The sequence below is a fragment of the Phalaenopsis equestris genome, unplaced genomic scaffold (genome assembly GCF_001263595.1).
Source record: "Phalaenopsis equestris unplaced genomic scaffold, ASM126359v1 Scaffold233227, whole genome shotgun sequence".
NCBI classification, from domain to species: domain Eukaryota; kingdom Viridiplantae; phylum Streptophyta; class Magnoliopsida; order Asparagales; family Orchidaceae; genus Phalaenopsis; species Phalaenopsis equestris.
The window spans coordinates 60,881-82,954 of record NW_018251180.1 but is presented as its reverse complement, the minus strand read 5'-3'; the positions used below and the strand labels follow the sequence as shown (position 1 = coordinate 82,954).

Genomic DNA, 22,074 nt, shown 5'->3' with positions numbered 1-22,074 from the left:
AATATCATATATATATATATATAGCCTTGTACATTGAGTATTTGGTTTCAATTTAGAGAGGAACGGTAATAGCTGTAATCGTCAAGTTATATCAATAAAAAATCAAGCTCTGCAGGTCATGAAATAAAAATAATAATAATAACAAGCTAAACATCCTTCAAGACAATTTGAGGGATATTGTTCTTTCAATTGTAATAATTGAAAAGATTCAAACTAAGAGACACAAAGAACCAAGGAATGAACAGTATAGAGATGATCATTGCAGCTCTTCAGCATTCCTAATCTTTGCAGCAAACCATTCTTTCCAATCCTCAACCTTCTCATCTCCGTTTACCACCTGCAGAAGCCAAAATCGTCAGTTAGAATGGTCTTTCTTTTTTGTTGGGAGGGACAATAATATAATTTTATTTGGAATTATCAATAATAATTACACATCTTCATTTTTGTCATATTAGATCATTTGCTAGCCTAAAGTTTATTTATGCGTTGACAGATTTGGGTGACAGCTGCATGTCAAAAAATAAGGCAGAAGTGTCATTAAGAAATTGATATTTAAAAATTACAACAAACAAATAGATGATATCTACAAATAATATATTATAATAAAGCAGACTCAAGAACCAAAGCCCCTTCAAATGGTGCATTCTTAAATGGTGAATTTCGCAATCAGGTGGTTTAAAAGTCAAGCCTTGCATCTGGCAAAGCTATAGTGATATTAACCAAAAAAAAAAGCTTAATAAGAAGTAATCATTACTGCTTTTCTGAATCTGTGAGTAGGAAGCTGACCTGCCCAATGTCCAAGCCTGGTCAATTGGGAATATTTAAATTCTAAAACTTATTATAATTTTTTATAAACCTAATGCATAAAAACGGTTAAAATTTCTTGGTAGAGAAACATAAATATATATAGATATGAAACAAACCTCAAATATCAAGCCTTTCGTTGGAACTACATCAAGTGCCTCCACACAAATACGAGCAGCAACTTCTCTGTCAAGTCTTCCTCTTGATGCTACACCCTATGAATATGCACAAACAGCAGTTGCATTTCTTGGGATAAATGCTAAACTCTGCGATACGCCTTCATATAATTCTTACATTATCAGAAGGCATACGGAAACATAGAAATTACAAGAAAATGCAAAAATGCAATTATGTGATACAAACTCCTATCATAGTAATATTTCCGTGGTATACACATATGACTAGTAGTTATATGTTATAAGGCAAATGGAAAATAGGAAATTGAATAATGTGTCAAAATAGTCCCATGCCTATTTACATGGGGCTATTTTAAACTTAGTGTTTACAATAGTGTTAAATTAGTCCCCATACACATTTAATGGGAGCTAAAATAATCGTCGATATGGACTACTTGAACCCATATTAAAAGACTCTGGGGACTAAATTGACACTTCTATAAACTCTGAGATTAAAATGACCTTCTGCAAAAAATTAAGGGACCATTTTGAAACTTCCCTCATAAGAATGTACTCTTTCGACTTCAGAACCGGGTCTGCTGTGTTATGTAACAGTCTTCCAAAGGAAAGATTTATACACTGGATATAAAAAATGTGTTCTAATTCATCCATTTACTTCAATAACCTTATATTGAGATGGTAGATCATCAGTAAAACTCTAAGCAATAATTTCAAATTCAATCAACTTGCTTTTACACCAACCAGATATTTAAAAATCAGTTCGGAAATTATGATTACAGTTTTGAAATATTATCTTTGTTTTGTGTGTGATTGTATTATCTAATTTCTACCCTAAAGAGTGTTGTATCATCTTCCTTCTACAAATGGTGTGTCTATAGCTTGCTCAGGAACAAGCCGTGAATCGTCCTTGCCACTCATACTTCGTCGTTTCATCATTCGACCACTGTTTCAGTCCAGACAGCCACTGAACCACTCGATAATGCTGTCCAACAGTACATTTCACCCCTATTCCCATCCAAACGTCGTCGACTACCCTTACTCTCATTCTCGTACTATTTCATAACCACCTCCCTGTAAAATCCACATCCTAATCCATTTTAAGAGCTCAAGAATAGTGTCATTTTGTATTAAATCCTAACAAACCCTAAAGTTTCAGGGATTTATCAATCTCATACTTATCACAAAATTTCCCCTACCACACCCTAATGATTTCTAAATCCATTCCTAGCCCTAAAAATTTTCAAAAGTCAGCCTTCCTGCATCCACAAAAAACTTAAGCACTTCGACCAACAGAGAAATAAATACGAAAAAAAAATCCTACATCATCTAATCCTAACCCTAAACCTCCTTCTCTGTCAAAGTTTTCATTGGAAGAATGAGATGTCATGTTGTCAAAAAAAAATCAACATGGTGTTTAGGAGATTAGTATGAAGAATATGCAGTGAAAAATCCTCCAAACAAAAGTTAGTCGCCTTTCAGAGGAGATAACCTTGTGAGGTTACTCATAACCATAACAGTGAATCGTCAGATCTACAGGAGGAAGTGGATCCCTTCCACTAAAAACTTTCAAGTGATGAAGAGTCGATGTCATGCTGATTTAACATGAAATATCAGAGAAGTAATAACTTTGGAGTAAAAGTAGAATTACCGAATTTTAAAGGTCACATGGATCCGAATAAGATTATTGAGTGACTCCAAAGAAAGGAATGAATTTTTTAGTCCAAAGACTAGGTGGATGAGTGGCTTTACAAGATGAGAATGATTAGGTGGATGAGTGGCTTTACACTTAGAGACAAAATGCGAAATGAATATATTCGTGATAGGGTTGGTGTAGCTCCTGTGACGGACAAAATTATAGAAAGTCGTCTTAGATGGTTTGGTCACATTAAATGTCGACCATCTGATGATCCGATTAGAAGAGTAGATGTTTTAGATTCGACTTGTGTTAAGAAAGGCAGAGGTAGACCTGGGAAGACTTGGGCTTATTGTATTAAAAATGATCTTAATTTACTAGAACTAAATGAAAATATGACACTAAATAGGACGCAATGGAGAAAAAGGATTCATGTAGCCGACCCCACGTAGTGGGATTAAGGCTTTGTTGTTGTTGTTGTTGTTGTTGTTGTTTTTGTAAAGACTTTCTTCATAACAAAGGAGTTAAATTAGCGATCATCAAACTTAGGAAGTCATCCTTGTGGTGAGAAAATTTGAAGAGCCTATGCCAACATGAAGGAAAAAAAATCACTACTTGGTTCAAGATGAAAAAAGTGATCCAGTGCAAATATCCCCATGCATTTGTGACATGAAATATTCATAGAACTCTGCAACCCACACCACAGAGATTCTTCTGTAAAGGAGTACACACCTTAAATTGATTAAATTATGCTGAAATTGAATTGGTAGAACAGAAGAAGCACACAATAGCAATATATTTAAGAAGATTGAAATCATTCATCAGTAATGCAGTGCAATTGTAATCATATTAGTCCCTACTTGATGTACATGCCTTAGCTTTGAAGATGGAGAAACAGTAACGTCACCAGATGACCACCACACTTTACAGTCAGAATTCAACCCCAAGATCAGACAATAAGAGTAAACCTAATGGAGCATTCAAGAAGAACCCACGCAAAGAGAAATCAATCGAGAGTGAACGAAAGGTAGAGACCACCAACACTGCCAAATTCATCCCATCTAAGTATTGATTCAAGTGTCACGCTTGGGCATATTGTGTCCGATTGCACAAAGGAGGATGATCTCTTTCACCGAGTACAGAGCAGCGGAAAATATAGATAGTGACACAAAAGGCACTAAAGAAGGTGATACACAAAGGAGGAATACCAACTTCTAGCTGACGATGGAGATAGTTTAGTAATCGAATGGTCATTCATACTGAGCTCATGAGGAAGAAACCGTGGTTACACCACAATAGCTTTCATGCCCATTATCTCGTACAGGGAAATATGTACAGTCTCGTTATATATGGTTGCAGTAGTAATACAGCATCTACACTGGTGATCAACAAGTTGAACTTGACCACACAACACAAAATTATTCTTTGTCTCATGTGATTTTATGTCATCTATGAAAATGAACTATTATCAATCATGCAGATTTAATTAGTTACATTTCATCACTAGCATTAACAAATTGTTTGTGGTATATATTGGACTTCTCTGTAGATTTTGTAAACTAGTTAGCAGAATATTACGTTGCATGCCTTCATAAAATTCAATAAAATAGGTGTTTTATATTTATTTTCTACATCAGTACATTATTTGCATTGAGAAAGCCTCAAACCTTGACACTGTATCCTACAAAACATTAAGCATATCACTAGTGTACCTACTTCTCTTGTTCTCTTTGTGACACAGGGTGGTAAGGGGACCCCAAATCAGTTCATTCCACAGGGGGCGCTCAAATCGTCTCTCTCTCTAGAGCAAGTGTTGTCGCTCACTCCTAATAGCAGCAAGAGTATTTTCATAAGTTTTTTTAAATAATTTTAGGTCCTTTGTGTATTATAAATATCTAGCTTTGGATTAGGATTCTTTTGTTCATTTGAGTTTTGTGAGGGTTGGTGCTCCTTTTGTGGTTCTCGAATCAGGACGAGTCTGTATCCACAACGTTAAGTGGTGGCAATTGTATCCCTCTATTGTTGTTGGTGACATTCTGCTCCTTCCTCAGTCAATCCTTTAGGTGGTGATTATTGCAGCCATATTGGTTGTGAGAGTATGAAACTCTTATATCTTGTATATTTTATTTGATTAATGCATCTCGTCTTGTTATGGTTGTTTTTTTCCTGTCTTGAATTGCTTTTTTGATTATTCTTCAAACCCCCTTCTCTGGTATCATTTGATATTAGAGCTAGTCTGACCTTAGTCATATCCTAGGGTTTCTAATACCCCCCAAATTTTTATTTCCCTCCACCCTACACACCTTCATCCACCTATCTGCACCCAAAACCCTAACCATGCCCTGAGGAGACAATTGTCAGAATTCGATCAGAAATCTGCCAAGTACGATATCGCTCGATGTCATTGAGGAAAGAACCCAGGTCGGGATCACCATCGACCATAATAGTGAAATTCATACAAGAGAGTGAGAAAAACAACTGAATCTCTTTTGTAGGGATGATTTTAGTGGAAAAAAAGACAACCCACAACGCTTTACGGTACGCATCAGCGGAGGCCTAGAGCTGAAGTGCTTATTGGAAGATACATAGATGAGGTATTTGCTTGAGGATACAAAGATGAGATGTCAATTAAAGGATATAAAGATGAGGGGGTTGTTAGAGGATGCAAAAATGAGCTGTCTGTTCATTTTCAATAAAATAAAAAATAAAATGTCTGTTAGAGGACATAGAGATGGACTATTTATTAGAAGATACAGAGATGACATGTCGATTTGAGGATACAGAGATTTGGTGAGAATAGATCTAGATGATTTTCTTGAGTGGATGCAAACAGTTGAGCAGATCTTTGAAAACAATGAAGTGCCTGATGACAAAAGAGTGAAGTTCACTGCTACTAAGCTGAAGAAAAATGTTTATTTGTGGTGAGAGAACCTGAGGTGGAAGAGAAAGAGGGCGGGGTCTTCTTGAGAGAAGATGAAACGAGAGATGTAGTGACAGTAATTACCCTCGCACTACCGCTAAGATATTTTCTTGAAGCTCCACTACCTGAAGCACATTAACAAGAAGCAAGGAGGGGATCCTAGACCAATTCAGCCCAACTGAGGGAGAGCAGGTCAACCCACTCTCTAGGGGTAGGGTTGTCGCCCACTCCTAATAACAGCAAGGGTATTTTTTTCACTTATTAATTAGGTTATTCATTTGTTGATTATAAATATGTAGTCATTATCATATCTTTCATTCATTTGAATTTCGTAAGGGTCGGTGCATTCTTTGTAATTCAGGAATAGGGACGAGTCTATATCCACAACGTTGGATGGTGGTAACTGTATCCCTCCATTGTTGGTGGCAACTGTATCCCTCCATTGTTGGTGGTGACATCTTGACTCTCCGTGCTTCTTTAATCCTTTGCGTGTTGATATATTGTATCCCGATCGGATACGAGATATTGATTAGTATATCTCGTCTTTATTCTAGTTGTTTTTTTCTGTCTCAGATTGTTTTTTTTTATTGTTTTTATTAAATCTTCTGCAACCACTCCTCCGATATCATTTGATATCAAAAATAGACTAACTCTAGTTTCATTCTAGGTTTACCCAAAATCCTCCCAAACCTAAACCCACAAAACCAATAGTTAAATCTTAACCTAACCCTAATTCCCATTAGCTAATTTTCAAAACAACAAACATAAACAATTTTTATGCACCCTAAATCAGCCTCATACACCATCTTTCACATCCCAACCCTAAAGCCACCAAACTATAGCTAATTCTTGACCTAACTCTAATGCCCCCATGCTGATTTTCAAAATCAACAACCCTAAATAGTTTTTCTGCACCCTAAATTAGTCGCATACACCCTCATTTACCTCTCAAACCTAAACCCTAGTCATGCCACCGAGGGGACAAGTGTTGGAAACCAAAGGCCCTCCAATTTCGGGAGGTTACAACAGCTCTGCCACCTTCAATGTGGCCGACCTGATGTCATATCATAAGAAGTCAGAAGCTTCAACGAATAAAGTTGAAGCTCCAATAACCACGCTAGATTGACACAAGGCAGAGAGGGGACCCCGAACTGGTTTGGCCTAGGTGGGGGATAGCAAGTCGGCCCTCGCTCTTGGGACTATTGCCGACTCCTAATAACAACAAGGATATTTTCGCCTATTTTTTAATTAGGTATACATTCTTTATTAACTATAAATATGTATTTTACTATATTAGGGGTCTTTTGTTCATTTGAGTTTTGTGAGGGATGGTGCTCCCTTTATGGTTCCCAGATGGGGACGAATCTTGTATCCACGATGTTGGATTGTGACAACTGTATCCCTCTGTTGTTGGTGGAGACATCTCGGATTTTCTTCCTTTGGCAATCCTTCGGGTGGTCATTTCTGTATCCCGATCATTGTGAAGCGTAGGAAACACTTATATCCTGGATCTTTTATTTGATAAGTGCATCTCGTCTTCGTTCAAGTTATTTTTTTTCAGTCTCCGATTGCTTTCTTGACTATTCTTGTTGAATCTTCTCCTATATCACTTCGTCCTAAATAGTATAAAGATATAATTATGAATATGATCTCTTCAAGAGTGGGGAAGAAATGGAACGATCATAATCATCATTGGTGTCATCCAAATTATTTGGGATCAATTTTATGAATCCTCATTCTCCAATTACTTCCATTGAATGTCTCAAGAAGTTTTAAATTTATTTTGTGCCAGTGATTTTGTACCAAGTTAATTCCAAGCTAAATAATTCCTCAATGTTTCCATTTGTTCTTATGTACACAAGTTGACTTCTAATTTTAATGCCTGATGCATCGTTTGAGGAATGTTAGTTTTAATGATGCAATGATAAGTTATTGACCGGAATACTACATTTTTTGTTTAGGTTGAGTTACACCTTCTAATCAATTGATGATAATATTAACACTCTATTAAGTAAACCTTTATGTCATCAAGAGCTTTTCCTAACTCCCTTACCTTCACCAAAATTGTCATCAAATGGCTATAAATTCCAGAACAGAATTTCCAAATTTACAAGTTAAAATAAGTCTCCCAATAGTCTTATTCATTCCGATTAATGCATCTCTAAAACTGCAGCACATACCTATATATTAGTTCTATTGTAAGCTAAACTGATTGATCCAAATTTATCAAGTTAAAATAAGTCTCCCAATAGACTTATTCATTCTGATTACTGGATCCCTAAAACTGCAGCATATAACTATCAATTAGTTTTACTTTAAACTATACTGATTGAACATGGATTTACTATTTTTAATCAAAAAATTAAGTTCCATGAATAAAACATGTTTCTTGTGAGATGATTCAAAATTACTTTGCAAACTAAGAAGATTTTAGATATGAAAATGCTCATGAAGTTTTTAAATTATCATGGTAATATTTAAAAATATTAAGTATCAGTAAAAAGTTGTAATAAACATACGCAACTTGACAATTGATGATTCAAAAATCTCAAAAAAGAACTCCAACTAGAGCTGTTGGGGAGTACCTGCAATTTTTTTTTTAGGAAAAACAAACATCTTAAATTCTTCATGCACTTTCTAAGCCTGATTTGCCAACAAAAAAAAATTGGGAATTAAGCTGTCCGAATTGCTTTCCACATTATTAAAATAATGCCAACTATACCCCTTAGGTTAAGAATGCCTGTTGCATCATGAAACTCAATATTTACTTTGCCTCCTGACATTGAATGCCTATGTTTTTCAAGTGTTACGGCCCATGAAAATCTAAATTGGTGTGTTTTAGGCTATTCTTCACCAAAAAAAGTATTTTATAAGTAACTAGATCCAGAAGCAGGAAACAGAATTAATGCCAAAAAAAAGAGATATTTTATGATTAAGAAACTTTTCTTCTAGCCATTTGATGCAAATCAGGGTAGCAGAGAGAGAAGGATCAGGTATTAGAAGATAAAGAAGATAGAAAAAATCAGAATCTTCAAATTCCATTGATTACTCGAAAATAGAGAAGAGAGAGAAAAGCGACAGCTTCAAATTTAAATAATTTATGAATTCATTCCAAAATAAGGTTATAAAAGATAAGATTAAAATCAAATATAATATAATCCTATTCAATCATTTAAATTCAAATTTAATATTCCAAAAGGATAATTAATTTTAATTTCAACTAAAATAAATCCATAGCTTCCGATTTAAATGAAATAGCTGAAAAAAAAACACAACTAATTTCTTGTGAAGTGAACCAACTCTCCCAAGCCAGAAAAAACCCTTCTCATAAAGAATTATGCAAAAACCCTTTGTTTCGAAGTCTATTGCCCGTGGTGGAGAAATTGGAAGAACTGGTTTATGAACATATTTATCATTATCAGCATGTATAATTAGATCATAAAGAAGATCTAGAAACTGTGAACTTGGCTGGTATTATGCATGATGTATAATCTTAAATGTAATATCATTGAATATCTTGTAGTCATAGGGTAGTGCAGCAATGGCAAACAAACTCAGTATGTGATGGAATAGACGACAATGTAGGAAGTTGAAACACAACTCGTAACTCCATCTTTTGGGGTTGGGAAGTAATAAACATGACTAAAGAATTGTGACTATCAACAATAAAATGCCTTTATCAAACCAATAAAATGCCTTTTGGGGTTGAGAAGTAATAAACATGAATTTCGATGCATTTTGGCTAAAAAAACTTTCCTAATGAAATTTACGATCATTCTGATTTTAACAAACTTAAAATTAAACTAAGCATCTCGACAATACAAATCTAATGACTAAAAGTGATCCAATCCGAGTCTAGATAAGCTCATCATATCAAACACCTGAAGCGTAGTAGAAGGCATTGGCATAAAATTGGAATGTCAAATGATCTCAAAATTTGGCATGCCTATAGTTAAAACAAGAGACTAAATGAGAGAAATCAAATGAGCCCAATATCAATTAATTTTGATTTCATTAAAGCACTTAAATTATAAAAAAAATGAAATGTCATCAAGTGAATCAATGTGGACCGTGTGATTGAATGTTTTGAGATTATGGATAAATTTAGTAAAATATTCTCTCAAAAATTATAAACAAGTCTCATTCTTCACTTAAAAGAGAGAGGAGAGGAGGAGAGAAGAGTGAATTGACAACTAAAGCATAAATCTTGAAGTGCAATGTAAAATCGAGAATTACTATTAATTGCCAATCACCACCAACGGTTATATCCTAATTACGGTTATTGCAGCCCAACTATGATTGTTGTGATCCAACTACAGCTATTGTATAGTACAAACTACCCTTATACAGTTGTATTTATTGGGTTATATCAAAGCAGTTGTAATTTCAAAATAATTTTGTAATTCAATTTTCTCTAGTTATGGTGAAGAGTGAACCTCTGTATCTATAATTATATAGTGGAATTCCACATAAAAAATCAGATTGTCTTACATTTCAATCTGTGTAAGCTGAAAAATTATATTGAGCTATGACTTCAAATTTTTTCACGATAGAGAATTTTCTAGTATACAACAATCATGCCCTGGCTCAAACAGACGAGAAAGAATGGTAATGGGAATGTGGTAGTTGGTGGAACTTTAAGAGCTAGAAGGAAAAAAAAAATCTTAAATATATTCATCAAGCCTTCCCATTAACAAATATAATTCCATCCTCAACTTCTTGACAACTTCCAATAAGAAGTCCTAAGGGGTTTGGAATATAGTTTAGAATTTAATACATCTTTATGAACCATCCGAGTTCAATAATTGGTTAATGTGGAGACATTCTTATTTACTCACTATTTACAAGAGTTTTTAACAAAAACGATGCATCTCAAAACATGGAATGAATGGCAAGAAAAGGGATTCGTGGACAATTATATAACCTCATCGAAGCAGAAACCTTGCTCGCCACTGTGGACATCCTGAAGCAATCCAGCCTTTACTATAGTGTAAGGGATCCCAGAAGTAATAACCACCTCCTCATCCCTCTCTGCATACTTCCTCAACCTCTTGTTTATGATGGCTTGAAATATCCCAGAACCTTTATAAGCATCCAACTGGAACCTTACAGAAACAAATTGTTGGTAGGGGGTTGGTTGCCAAATCTAAGATAAAAGTACTATAGCACAAGGGTAGGGGAGAACCTGTGATAAAAGAATAACATGCTCTATACCTTTCATAAGCCCAACAACACTGAAAAAACCATCCTGCAAATATGCCATTATAATCTGAAAAAAGTTAGAGGTGAAACATTTTTGTAAAACTAGTGGAGCGGGCAAGCCATTCATATTCTTAATAGTAGAAAACATATGAACAACAAAGAGATGCTTTGCATATCCTGGAAATGCAAAATGAAAAAGATTACACAAAATTCATCTCAATGCTTTCTATCCTCAACAGCTAATGGCACATAAACATCTGAATGAATAATAGAAAGCGAATTCTTCTTGGAGATTAAGGAGTTCTAGAAGCCAAATTACTTGAAGTGCAACAACAGGAATATAGGTAAATATCATCTAAATTAGAGTCTAAAAATTTTTTATGCAAATATTTGCGTCCGATTTTCGCTGAATATCCGACAAAAATATTTTGCATAGGAAAAAGCGGTTAAAGTGTCTGATGCACCGATTCTCACTTACTAAAGTCAGATATCGGTAGGTCTTTCTGCCACAAAGTTTTCGAAAGTAAGGCTCTTTAAACCTCCACTAGCCTCTCATTCACACTCTCTTTTTTCTATCCAATGTTCTATTGGCTCATGCAAAACTAGGGTTCCCTTCAAATCTTCCTCTGGCAAACTTTCAGTGACCTTGTGGCGTTCTTTATCAAAGGCAGCCTCGCGGTGATCCGGTGATTCCTTACCATCCGAGGTAATTGATCATTTCTCCGTTCTCCTTGGCATTTTCTCAAATCCTTTTATCTTTTCAAGGCCAATTCATTTAAGTTCAAGGTTGTCTCAATGCTTATAGTGATGTGTTAGGAATGCATGATTTCTATCGTTTAGGTTTGGGGTTATGAAAATCTATAAGAATTGGGTGGTATGCATGTAAATGAAAGAATTTTGTGTTTTTAATCTTGTTTAAAATTTGTAAAAATTAAAGTTTAAGTTTTAGATATTTAAATACATAAGAATTGGGTGATATGTATATGCACCCCCTTTACTTTTATGCGTGTGTACACACACGCAAGTGTGTATATGTTAGATTTATCTACATATACACTAATGCAATTATCTAGTAGCAATGGGTATTAGAGAAAATTTTGAAAATTCCCTCAATATTCGACAATTCACTAATGCAAGTATCCAATATTTACTCTTTTTACATACTAACAGACTCAAGAGCTTGGACGGGAGCCCGTCTTTGTCGAGTTGCATCCCCGGGCGCTAGGGGATGTAGCAATGGGTCTTCGACATATCTTGACGTGTCCATATAAATTAAGTATTTTTTTATTTCTAGAATTTTTTACAATTTTAATATAAAATATTAATTATTTCTTTGATTTTAATTATGTAAGACTAAGAGTGCATTAAGAACAGCCATAGCCAGAGTCAAAGCCCAACAAGTGTTGGCAGTTGTAGTAGTCAGTCATTTTCTGACCAGTCTGACAATGAGATTTGGAGGCAAGTTGTTGGAAAGAAGAATGGGAGAGTATACGAAATCGGCGCTCAAGATTTTGTATATGAGGTTAAACACTACTGGACAACTCAGAGTCAAAGGTCATCATCTGAACATGGTAAATTTGTCAAGCGTGATCCACATTAAATAAGGAGCTCAGTGCCAGGGATCTAAGATATGAGGCCCGAGGCTACTGTTGCGAAGCTGAAGCAAGTAGTAGATCTTCATGGCAAGCGACCTCTTAGTGTTGTGAATTAGGAGGAAGAGAACAAGATGACCATAATGATGATGCCCCAAAAAGATTCGATGTTTTCTTTTTTATTTTATATTTGAACATGACATTCTGTAAATCTATTTTTCATTTACATATTAAAAATTTATATGTTCGATGGATTATAGATTAGATTTTGTATTATGTATGATGATTCTATTTATTGTCACTGTCGCTATATGTTTGTTAAAACTATTGTGAGCTATGATTGATGTTAGTGATGATTACATGTGGAATACAAGTGTAAAAAAATTTATTGGTTTCTTATTTTTTTTAAAATTTAGTTCAGGTTTGTGTCTACTTTACGTCTGATTTTCATACACAACATCGTGACTAACACCATCTAACACTAATTCATACGTTAATAGGCTATCGTTGAATCCTGTCGCATGCATTTCTACAACGGAATATTTCGACGCAAAGCTGACACAAATTTGTGTCGGAATGCTCAGACGCAATATCAATCGTTAAACATTACGTCTGATCATTTTCGTCACAAAGATGCTGCAAACCTTAGTCGTGGAAGTTTTTTGATGTTAATAGCTTTGCGGCCTGCATTTTTGCATCAGAATTAAAACCACCGGAAATAGGGCTTAGCATGGGAATTTGATCCTATTCCAAGCAGAATTATCCGCTGCTAGTTACTTTTTTTTCCAGTATTGTGTTAAATAGCAGCAGTTTTTTCAGGTGTAGAATTTAGAAGGTAATGCAAAAGCGTCAAGCGATAGGTAAACATTTGAATGGACATATGAAAATAATTTCCTCATAGAAACTGGAGTTTGAGAAATTATTAAAGAATACGTCAAATAAACAGGAGCATGGAATAACCTTAGTTTTATTTTATCTATCAACCCATGTTTATACACTCCCAGGAGGATTACTTAATAGGAAGTATACACAATCAAGAGCAAAACTTTAATTTGCATGCGGCTCGGTGAGATGACATTCATGAGCATATGGATTGATGACAGAAATGTGTCATGTAGAGAGCCTATATAGATTCATGGAGGTAAACTTTATGAGCATACAGATAAATGAGATGGCATACAAAAAGCTGATCTAGTCATAATTCATGGAGATTAATTTCATATTAATGTATGCATTGATACCAACTCACTATTTCATGCTAGTTGTCAAAGTCTTTGCCTACAACTTGAAGGTTTGTGGATATGTGACGAAGACAAAATAATATGAACATTGAAGGCTTCTAGAATTGAGTGACAATCAACTTCAAATGCTTGGTACTCTCATAATACACTAAATCAACAGCAATTTGAATGCCACTTATATTGTCAGCATGTAGAGGGGCAGAACTTAATTGCAGAAAGCCTGGTTCAGATAAAAGTCCACATAGCTAGAAAATTTATGAACATGCAACAAACATTGCATGATATTTAAATTCTGCAGATAATTTAGACACGGTCATTTACACTTCCATAAGATCAAAGAATCACCAAAAATCATACACCAACATGTGACTAATCTGCGAGTATTGAAACACTGTGCTCAATCCATATCACTATATCTCACAAGCTAAGAATGAACATCATTTGGAAAGAATAAACCAAGGCTTGATGTTCCCATAAGATATCGAATAATTTGACAAACAACTGCAAAAGATGAGTAATGAATATTTTGCATAAACAAAGTTATTTATCAAACGACGAAAGAAATATCCCACCGAGTAAGACTTGAATAGTTTAGACTGCCTACCCATTCTCTATATGTGGTGGGATTAGAAAAATCTTCTTCCTCAATGCAACACTTTATGATTACTTCTAATGGAGTATTCATAGAAAGTATTTTGAAGACCTACCAAAATAATCAGCATGTGCATATTATATTGATTTAGAAATGTACCGAAGGAATTGGTGCATACTTACATCTAAGAAATGAGGATCGCAAGAATTTTTATACGAATTATGGTCTGTAGGTGTTGTTGAAGATTAATTAAAAATTAAATCTATCTCGCCTTTGTATTGGAGAGTATAGAAAGGTTAAGGACATAACTTTAGTGCTTATTTCTAAATAAGAATTGATAGTCTAGAGCCTTTACTCCTGATAAGCTCCATCTTTGAATGTAGAAAACTACATCACCTAAAAACATGTAAGATAATTACAAGAAATTGCAGAATTTACCATAATGAGCCAAGCATTCTTACATTTGCGGGGCAAATTATAGCACGAACACCCCTCAAGGCCTTTGATAGGAATGCCATGTTACTTAAGTCTCCAACCAGTGCCTTCATGTTAACAACAGAAAAATAATAATAATAATAATAATAATAATAGTCAGTCATGGTGAATGAGAAAATTTTAGATTCTTCATCAAAAAATAGTAGCTTCTGAAACAATGACTAACAAAATGTATATCAAGGAAACTAATAAGTGATGATGGTCACCTCAACATATGTTCCGAAAGCATCAACAGAAGCCTTTTTATCCTTGACCAAGGCTTTTATTCGAGCCCGCTTGACGATCAGCAATAAGATTACCATCTACAAAGCTAAGATCACATTTTTTTATGGTAGTGCTAAAAGGAAAAAAAGGCCACAAATGATAAGGAGTGAGATATCTTTATTTATAGATTATCCATTAAAATTCAGAATAATGCGGAATAAAGTGAAATACAGAATAATTTCATTGATATGAGAGGGGATACAAATAACCCTGCTGCAGGAAAAGCTTCAGAGGAGATAGATGCATTAATGTCTGTACCTTTGTCAAATGCATTGAAGCACGTCATGATGCATCTAATCAAGAAAAAACTAAAGCATATGATTTTCGCATATCTAAATTCATGCAATTTCTTGTGTTTTCCTTTGATTCGACGGGAAAGTGGTGCAACATCAAGAAAAAACATTCCATTGTAATGAAGAAAACCAGGGGCACTAAGAAATAAGGCACCTGCACAAAAATATCTTGGACAGGACGAAGCCACAGAAACACCTGCACTAAATAAATCACTAGATGGACTATATAGAAAGTTAGTCTAAGGCAATTATTGGACTCTCTCCCTGCCTAGTCATATATCCACCCAATGCCTTCACTTTCGTAATGGAAGCCAGAGTGGTGGCGCCAAGCAAGCAACTTAGGAAATAAGAGAAGCCAGACTACTTGGAAACCAGTAAGTCAAACTGTTGCAGGGAACAGTTACTAAAGAACAACGGGAATGACCTGCAGGGAAGGCGGCGGGGTAGCTGCACCTCAAGGGAAAGCTGAAATCAGGTAAGTCAGACTGATGCAGGGAACAGGCGCAATAAAAAATAGCAGGAAGGGAATAAAGGGGTCCTCCTTTCTTTTTTTCAATGGCTAAAATTTGGAGAGAAGACAACTGGGAAAATAGCTCCCTTTTCCGGGATTTCTCTAGTGAGAGGAGAGTCGCTCAAGTCACCTTCTCCGCGTTTAGAAAGTTCTAATAACTGAAAAACGTATGCAAGAGGGAGAGTTGATAACGCGAAAAAGTTTTGTATGCAGGATTAAGATGTCTTGGCACAATCCCTTTTAAAACCAAATATGGGATTTCCACTAGAGAGAAAAATTTGCCCCCTTGGCGTCTCTACGCTCGAATAGAGAGAAAAACGCTCTCAAATTGTTGGCTCCCGCAACGGGCAGAAGCGGGTTGGGATCATAAAGATAAGATATGGGTTAGGATCACAGAGGGCGATTGCAACTCTACTTGCCCGCAAGGCCGCGGCTTGGGATTACCGGGAGAAAGGACCTACAAATCCCTGCTCAGGCGGCGAGGGCCTGCGTGGAGAGAAAGAGTCCCTCCCTTCTCGCAGGGACAATGGCAGAAAGGGAGATCGACAACTCTCAAAGGATGACCGGTGGCTAGGGCACGAAATTTGGCTCTGTGACCATGTAGAAATTCAGAATAATGCGAAATAAAGTGGAATACAAAATTATTTCATTAATATAAGAGGGGTATAAATAACCCTTAAATGAATCCTAGAATAGAAAAGATAATAGAAAGAAATAACATGAAAATGAAAGATATATCACCTATATCTCCAATAATTAAATCATATTAATTATTTAGAGATAAAGAAAATAACATAAAATAGGAAAGTCTAAAATAAGAAAGAAATAACTCATATCTAAAGAAATAAATATAAAATAGAAAAAAAAATAACTCCTTAATCTAAGTAAATAATTTATTCCTCATAATTTCTCACAAGAATAAAGTATTTTCTAGTATAACTCCTAACATTATCAATAACTTTTGAGATCAATGAAAACATTTTATTTAAATTCAAATTGAATTTAAACAAAGTTCTCGCGAGGTAATGATTTGATATGAAGGGATAAAAATGATGGTTTGTACCAATCAAGTAGATTTTAAAAACAAAAAAAGGCCTCTCATAGCCAGGCCAATCATAGCCAGGCCAAGATTCAATTTACAAGTCATCCTAACTGTGGAGTATAGGAAACTACAATGTTTTAGATAAGTTTTCGTTCGAAGGTGTGATAGAAAAGACACATCCCATACCAAACTGATATGTCTGCTCTTGCAAGTGGGAGAACCGACAGGAGGGCAGCCCCCCAAATGAGTTGCCGATCTAAGGAGAACCAGTCTGGACCGGTCAGGCGACCAAACTAGCCAAGCCAGTCGGCCCAGCCTACAAGGGTGGAAACACTAGAAGGAGTTGAGGATAATTTTGATGTTAGGGTGGGGCCCACACAGGCGCTAATCACGTACAAAAGGAGGAGAATTAAGGGTGGTTTGCGAGGAAAGTTCGAATGGCTTTTGGAGAGAATTTATGAGGGCTAATTAGCTAGGTTTTGTTTTAGGTTTTGAATTACTACAATTTATTTTTCTCTGATTGTTCCTAGCGGTGTCTAGTGTTTGTGAAGAGGCGAGCTACCTCTCGAACAGCAGATCAAAGTTATATCTTATTTGTATTTATTGATATTAGTAAAAATAAGACCTCATTTAAGTTCCCTTGCATCCTTATTGTAAATTTTTCGTTATTTGTTCACAATTTTTTTTTTCGGTTCGTGTCAAATTGTTATCAGAATGAGAGCATGAAAGAATGGCAACAAAGAAGGTAGATGCATTGGAAGCAAAAGTAGAGCAAATCAGATCAAGCATAGAAGAAAGGTTCGCCACCATAAAAGATGAGTTTTCATCGATAAAAAACTGAATGAGGTATCGATTCGATAGCCTTGAGGAGATGATAAAAAGGCTCATTGAGATGCAATCCAAGACCACGCAAATGACTCAAATTGCAAACCCTGACCAAGAATTAATCAGAGAATCCTTGGCCAAATCCAAAGGGAAGGAGGTCGAACAAGGGGACCGCGAGGAAGAAAGCATCTACCATAAAGAGCTCCCCGTAGAACTCCAGAAAGGGATGGACTAGAAACTTCTGATGGAGGGGGTAGGCCAAAAATTGGAGAAGGGGTTATGTCGGCGACACGGAGGAGCACGAATAAGGAAGGAGAGAAGCGAGAGTAAGGTATGGCTATGACCGAATGAAGGAATTTCACCCTATACACATGGGATAAAATGTTGGAGGGATAGAAAGTTGGGGTGGCAATGCAAGGGTGAGGAAGCTGAAGATGTCGATCTTTGAAGGGGAAGATACACACAGTTGGTTGTATCGGGTGGAGGGATGCTTTGCATTAAATTGGTTAATGGGGGAAGAGAAATTTATGGCAAAAGGGTTATGTTTGGAGCGAAAGGCCTTAGCATGTTTTCAGTGCATGAAGGTGAGGTAGTTGATCCGTTCGTGGGAGGAGTTTAAGGATTGCTTGTTAGAATGTTTATGAGTCATTCGGGTAAGAGTCCTAGATAAGCACCTGTATACTTGGACTCAAGTGAGGATAGCCATAGAATACAGAGAGAGGTTCAAGCTATTGACGAGGCGGCTAAAGGTATTTCTATGGCAGGATTAGAGGGAAACTTCTTAAAGGGCCTAAAGCCCAACATTCGAGCAGCCCTCCGATCATTGAGACTGCGGGGGTTGAGGGAGATGATGAAGCTCATCCAGATGGTAGAAGACAAAAAATACGCAAAGAAGACTAGCAAAGGCGGCACCACAGGAAGATTACACGAGAAGGCCTCGACAGTCATGGCAGCAAGGACCCCAGACGGTGTCGTTTTATAAAAAGGTGCCAGATGAGAGGAATATAGGGACCTAGGGCAATTTCAAATGAATCACTGAGGCAGAGGTGCAAGATATGAGAGTGATGTTTCCAATGTGACGAGAAGTATGTCTCAGAACACCATTGTAAGAAGTGTGCGCTTCAGATCTTTTTAGTTCAAGAAGGGGAAGAAACAGATAGCGAGGAGTCGAAGGAAGACGCGGTGGAGGAAGAGAAGCATTTGCACTTAGATGTAACAAAGGCGTCCCTCAATTCAGTAGTGGGATTTACTTTGAATCACACTACGAAGGTGAGGGAACGGATCGAGCTATAAAGGTGAAGAAACGAATCAAGGAGCAACCGATTGTGGTGTTTGTGGACAGTGGGGCCACACATAATTTCATCTTAAATCAAGTTATAGATCAGCTAGGGTTGGAGCTGGTAGATACAGGGAGCTTTGGGGTCATGATGGGGAGGGTGAAGGTGGAAAACAGTCAAAGAATTTGCAATGTATTTGTTCTGACACTACATGACCTATAGGTGGTGGAAGACTTCCTTCTCTTGGACTTGGGCAGCACTGATGTGATTTTGAGAATGAAGTGGTTGCAGGCACTTGGGGATATGAAGGTGGAGTGGAAATCCCTAACAATGGAATTCGAGCTGGAAGGTGGGAAGGTGATGCTGAGAAGAGGTGTTAGCATATGAAAAACCAAAGTCTCACTCAAAACCATAGTGAAGATGATACAGAGAGCATGATTAGGCTATTTGGTGGAGTTATAGAGAATAAAGGAGATCCAAGATCCCAAGTTAGATGAGTTTCACGAGGGTGTTCAAGAGTTTTCTGACATCTTTTAGAAGTTGAGAGGATTATCACTCCCGAGGGAGCATGGGCGTGCCATTATCTTGAAGAAGGGTATCCTTCTTATCAATGTAAGATCATATCAGTATCATCAGATTCAGAAGAATGAGATAAAGAATTTGATCAGAGAAATGCTCCAAGTCAGGATTATCAGACTCGGTGTGAGCTCCTTCTCTAGTTCAGTCCAATTGGTAAAGAAAAAAGATTTCTACATCTGTGATTAATGAGCTGCTAGATTTGTTTTATGAGGTAGTCATTTTCTCGAAGATCTATCTGAAGTCGGGATACCAACAGATGATCTAGCATATGTGCACCTGACAGCATTCGAGACATATGAAGGGCATTAATTGTTCTTGGTAATGTAGTTTGTCCTCACCAACGCCCCATTCCAACCACGTTTCAGTTTCTCATGAATCAGGATTTTCATCCTTACCTCAATAAATTCACCCTAGTTTTTTTCGACGGCATTATAATCTACAGTCGTATAGAGCAGGAGCATTTGGGAAGCTTGAGGATAGTCATGGAGAAGATGGGTGGAGTACTAGTTGTGCGCCAACTTGAAGAATTACATTTACAGGGGGGCATGTGGTGACCAAAGCGGGAGTAACTGCGAACCAGTCAAAGATTGAGGCTATAATGGACTGGCCTTTACCAAAGATTTTGAAAAGTCTCATCAGATACTATCAGAAATTTGTGAGGGGGTACGGCACGATAGCATGGCAGTTGATGTAACAGCTGAAGAAAGATAATTTCAAGTGGGGGGGGGAAGCAACAATAATGGCTTTTGAACATGTAAAGAGAGCCAAGATCACTGTTCTGGTATTAGCATTTCCAGACTTCAGTAGACCATTTATGGTAGAAATAGACATATCAGAGTACAGATTGGGAGCAGCACTCATGCATAACTAGCGGTTGATTTCCTACTTCAACCAGGTGCTCACCAATAGGGCAAGACTCGAGTTATTATATGAGCTAGAGCTGACGGTTATTGTCTTGCCCATTCAAAAGTGGCGGTCATACCTGTTGGGACGACACTTTATAGTAAGGGCAGATCAAATGAGCTTAAAGTATCTTTTAGAGCAAAGGGTTGTGACTGAGGAGCATTAGAGGTGATTATCCAAGTTACTGAGATATGATTTTGAGATTCAATACCAAACAGAATTGGAGAATAAAGCCGTAGTGCACTGTCGAGAAAGGTAGAGAAGCCACAGCTGACAACATTATTGGTACCCTTGGTCTTAAATTGGTAAGCCCTAAGATAGGAGAGCGAGCAGGATGAAGGGTTGAGGATAATACGAGTAGAGTTGCTACAGAATAGGAACAGTCATCCAAGATATGCATTTGGGGGGCAGCAGCTACTCAATCAGGGGTGATTTGTGTTATTAACGATATCGAAGTATATCCCAAACTATTGCAAGAGTTTTACGGTAGTTCAATTTGGAGACACTCAGAAATGCATAAGACATATATTCGTCTATCAACAGAGCTTTATTGGGTGAGGATGCACAGAGATATAAAGGGCATGGTGGCAAGGTGTAATGTGTGCCAACAACACAAGTATTCGATCATGGCGCCAAGAGTTGCCACAACACTTAACTTTACCGGAGAAGATTTGAGAAAAAGTTATGATAGATTTTATAAAGGGACTGTCATGATCAGAAGGGTTTACAGTAATCTTAGTAGTAGTGGATTGTCTGAGCAAGTATGCCCATTTCATTTCATTATGATGCCCTTATACTGCAGCTTCAATCGCTAGGGTGTTCATACCGGAAGTAGTCTATTTGCGATGTCAGAATTCATTATTTCAAACAAAGACAAAGTGTTCCTTTGCCAATTATGGAAGGAGTTACTCAGGTTACAAGAAGCAGTCCTTAAAAGAAGCACAACATATCATCCCCAGACAGATTGCTAGACGGAGCTTGTCAAGAAAGGCGTGGAGAGTTACCTACGTTGTTTCGTGCCGGATACGCCGAAGCTTTAGGTCAAGTGGATCGCGTGGGTTGAATAGTAGTATAATACTTCGTACCAAATTGTAGCATAGACCACCCCTTTCAAGATTCTATATGAACGGGATCCACCTAACCAGCTACATTATGGGCAGTAGTACACTGATATCCAGTGTCGACCATTACTTGGAGAAGACAGACAAGATATTGGAGAAGCTCAAGAGGTATCTACTGAGACAGATCGTGAAAGAAAAGCAGATGGATATAGGAGAGAGATGCAATTTGCAACCAGAGACATGGTTTACTTGAAACAAAGGCCTTACAGGCAGAAGACATTGGTCAGGTGGAGTGAAACTTTCTTCATGATATTTTGGACTCAATGAGGTGACGACAAGCATCGAAGAGTGGCCTACCATTTGAGGTTATCACTATCATTATCACTACATCCAGTCTTCCATGTTTCGCAGCTGAGGCGTGTTATCAGAGCTAATACACCCTCATCTTCACTACTTCCGCCATTGATAGAGGACATGAAGGTAATTCTAAAACCTTTAGAGGTCGAAGGACTGCACCAAGGAGAGGCTAGAGCAAAAGAGATACTGATCAAGTGGAAAAATCTGCTAGATTATGAAGTGATGTGGAAGGCTTAAGAAAAGATCTAAAAATAAATTCCATCATTCAACCTTTAGAACAAAAAACTTCTTTGGAAGGGGAATGTAGATACACCTGCCCCTATAGGTGGGAGAGCCGATGGGGGAA

The 22,074-nt window shown here is 36.9% G+C and overlaps 1 protein-coding gene across 9 annotated transcripts in view; it reads right to left on the bottom strand.

Moving 5' to 3' along the window:
• Positions 1 to 69: 69 nt before the first annotated feature.
• The window catches only part of LOC110038601 (uncharacterized protein At2g37660, chloroplastic), a 27,001-nt gene continuing 4,996 nt past the window's right edge, over positions 70 to 22,074 (bottom strand). For 3 of the 9 annotated variants that reach the window (XM_020743479.1, XM_020743484.1, XM_020743486.1), the window contains 6 exons: positions 14,823 to 14,918; positions 14,583 to 14,663; positions 10,680 to 10,763; positions 10,419 to 10,592; positions 924 to 1,019; positions 70 to 337 (listed from right to left, as the gene is read on the bottom strand). In XM_020743479.1, the coding sequence (XP_020599138.1) occupies positions 257 to 337; positions 924 to 1,019; positions 10,419 to 10,592; positions 10,680 to 10,763; positions 14,583 to 14,663; positions 14,823 to 14,918 (612 nt within the window). In that variant the 3' untranslated portion in view covers positions 70 to 256. Of the gene's footprint in view, positions 338 to 754; positions 804 to 923; positions 1,082 to 10,418; positions 10,593 to 10,679; positions 10,764 to 14,582; positions 14,664 to 14,822; positions 14,919 to 22,074 lie in introns of those variants that run through there. The other 6 variants (XM_020743481.1, XM_020743482.1, XM_020743483.1 and 3 more) reach the window with 6 other exon arrangements.